This window comes from Nothobranchius furzeri, chromosome 6 (assembly GCF_043380555.1).
Source record: "Nothobranchius furzeri strain GRZ-AD chromosome 6, NfurGRZ-RIMD1, whole genome shotgun sequence".
NCBI classification, from domain to species: domain Eukaryota; kingdom Metazoa; phylum Chordata; class Actinopteri; order Cyprinodontiformes; family Nothobranchiidae; genus Nothobranchius; species Nothobranchius furzeri.
Window position 1 is genome coordinate 71,715,592 of NC_091746.1, and position 3,097 is coordinate 71,718,688.

General features: G+C 42.8%; 1 protein-coding gene across 1 annotated transcript in view; it reads right to left on the reverse strand.

The window, feature by feature from the left end:
• Window positions 1-440: 440 nt before the first annotated feature.
• Window positions 441-3,097, reverse strand: part of LOC129164461 (rab9 effector protein with kelch motifs) — a 12,229-nt gene continuing 9,572 nt past the window's right edge. Inside the window, exons 17-18 of the mRNA XM_054744668.2 lie at window positions 2,831-2,935; window positions 441-1,601 (exon numbers count right to left, since the gene is read on the reverse strand). Of these exons, the coding sequence (XP_054600643.2) occupies window positions 1,503-1,601; window positions 2,831-2,935 (204 nt within the window). The 3' untranslated portion in view covers window positions 441-1,502. The remainder of the gene's footprint in view (window positions 1,602-2,830; window positions 2,936-3,097) is intronic.

Genomic DNA, 3,097 nt, shown 5'->3' on the forward strand with positions numbered 1-3,097 from the left:
CTCAGACCTGCAGCAGTTTTATAAAATGGTCTAACGGGATGAGGGTCAGCCGTTCCAAGTCTCATACGGGAAAAATCACGTGGGATTCTACCTCCAGGTTGAGAGTGAATGATGCTAGGAGGGAGGTACACGGGTCATTGCTCTGGTGAAAAGAGACCTGAGGGAACTTTACTGGTTGGTCTAAGATCTTGGAATTTGGATCATCACTGAAAGGACAATATCCTGGATCCGAGTGCCTGAAATGATCCTCGTCTGAGACAGGTTCAGACTTAGGAATAAGATCGATGAGCTCCGTGATCCACGCAGAAACCCAGAGTAGACCTGTGGCTCCTCCTCGTGGAAATGAGTCAGCTGAGGTGGTTGAGAAGGTGAGACCCCTCTCTAGAGGCTTTTCAGACAAAATGATTATATGTCCTCCGGGTCTAGAAACACTGCTTAGATGATCTTTCAGCCTTCCCTTCTAAAAGGCAAGCAGCTTTATTTCTGCAGCACGTTTCACACACAGAAGCAATTCACCGTTTTCCAGGTGCAAGAGAGTAAAATATTTAAATCTATGTGGCAACACAAAACAGCAAATTATAAAATACACAAATAAAATTAGATGTAAGAATAAAATACAAACACAAAGTTAAAGAGTGAGCAGTTACAGCGCAGCACAAGAAACATCCTTTTGTGTATTCATGTTTGTTTCCTCTGATTACATCATTTAGTTCTTTTTAACACAGGAAATGTCACGATCTGCCCCTGCCTGCCTGACTGTGTTCCTCTCCTGCCATGATTACCCTTATTGTTCTCACCTGTCCCTCGTTTACCTGCCCATGTTTCCCTAATTAGCCCTCTGTACTTAAACCACCTGTTTTGCCCCTGTCCTTTGTCAGTTCATTGTTGTTGTTTGTTGGTGTTCCTGTTCATCCCATCCTGCCATTAAACCATTTTAACTTTTACTGAAGCCTGCATTTTTCCTCCTGCTCAGCTCATCCACACATGGTCCATCATCTCCACCTCCTACACCGTGACAGAAAGGTTGTTTAAGCCTAAAGTGTGTGTGTGTGTGTGTGTGTGTGTGTGTGTGTGTGTGTGTGTGTGTGTGTGTGTGGTACAATTCAAACCATGAAAGGTTAAATATGAGCTTTAATTTGAAATAAAATGGATTTATGCAGCAGTACTGTGTTTTACTCTGTATAGTAGTACGCTGTATAGTAGTGCCCTGATTAGTAGTACTCTGATTAGTAGTACTCTGATTAGTAGTATGCTGATTAGTAGTACTCTGTATAGTAGTACTCTGATTAGTAGTACTCTGTATAGTAGTACTCTGATTGGTAGTACTCTGTATAGTAGTACTCTGATTAGCTGATGTGGTACAGACCCCACAGTGACATCTTTGTAAACTAAGGAGACAGTCTAATATTTTACGTTTTACTTCAAGACAATGTTTGGTTCGTTTTACAGAACAAATAAAAGTAAACCTTTATCGTTTATTTATCAGTCTGGTTCTCTCACATTCATTTAAACTGCTGCATGATGGACAGAAGATGTTCGCTGCGTTTCTGGATGATGGTCTGCTCTTCCTTCAGCTTCTCCTGCTCCTGTGAAACCTCCTCCTGGAGACACGTTTTCATTTATCAGCACGGATCACAAAATAATAACTGTCATCAAAAATGAGAAATTAATCAACTGGATGAATAAAGAAGTATTTTTTACTCTGACTTTTATTTTCACATAGTTTATCAGACACCTTTTGGAATTAAAGTAAATGAGTTTTATTGTGAAAGGGCATATCCCCCCTGATGCGTCGATGCAAGAACTCAGCAGAAGACCCGCAGAAGGTGACGGAGACATGGCCAGATTTTTAAATCCATCAACACAGCCGCCGTAACTCCGTCCAAAATTAAAAAGAGTACCAAACATATCTAGCAGCTGAAAAGGAGCAGATCGGAGAACAGAAAAAAATCAGACGCTATTAAAGAGACAATGTGTAGTTTCACCGTAAATCTCTTGAAATATCCATCAAAACGTTGTTGAAAATGAATAAAATGATGTCCAGTTGTTGAAAAATGTTGACGGCTTTGTACCAGAACCATAAAAACCGGGTCTACGGTACAGAGAATGCGGGTCTAGCATCTTTGGGGGGACGCCATGTTTCATTCTGGACGGTTTGCGGTTCTGCGCCCTGTTGATGACATCACAACAGATGATTGGTTGGATAAACGACTTACGGAAGTTACGTTACCGCGTTCAAAAACATTTAAGAAACACGAATTTCATAACAAAACTGCTAAACTCGTTCTAAAACTTAAGTGAAAGAACAGAACGCTGCACATTTTGGCCGAGTGGTGTTGCCGTAGTATGATGAAACTATGGTACATATATTTATACACTGCCCCTGTTTCCACGATGCTGCCACTTTTCCTGAAGCAGCAGAAGAACATGCAGCAGACGTTTCGTTTGTGGAAGGGAATCAAAGCGAGCGTGGGTTTAGAGGTGAAGATGAAACACAACATAAGTACACCGTCATGCTGGCGGAGAGTTGCTCTGTACCTCTGGAAGTACAGATGTCTAAACGAAGCTTAAAGGTGAGGAACACTCGTTTAATCGGCACATTTGCAGCGGTCTCTAGTGGGAATCTAAGCCCTGGACGTGGGGGGGTGCACCGTTTCCACGGAGTAGAGGTGAGCCGCGTCACAGCGGAGCTTCAGACGGCAGGAGTCTTAAGCCTCTTTTAGAAAACAACGCAGCCAGTTAGCCGCAACGTTGAGTCGGTATCCGGGTGCCTTTGGTCGTTCTTAAGTGTGTAAAAATAAACATGTTATTTGTTGATTTGTTTACTCACTCTGAGCCTGCAGAGTTCCCTCCTCTCTCGGTCGTTCTCCTCGGCTCTCGCTTGGAGCCAGGCCTCATTTTGGGAGCGATGCTTTTCCAGCATTTCCTTAAGCTCCTGACACGCGTACACACACACACACACGTAAACACACACACACATGTAAACGCACACACGTAAACACACACGTAAACACACAATCACACACACACACACATACACACACGTAAACACACACATGTAAATACACACTCACTAGCAACCACTAGACCTTCTCCC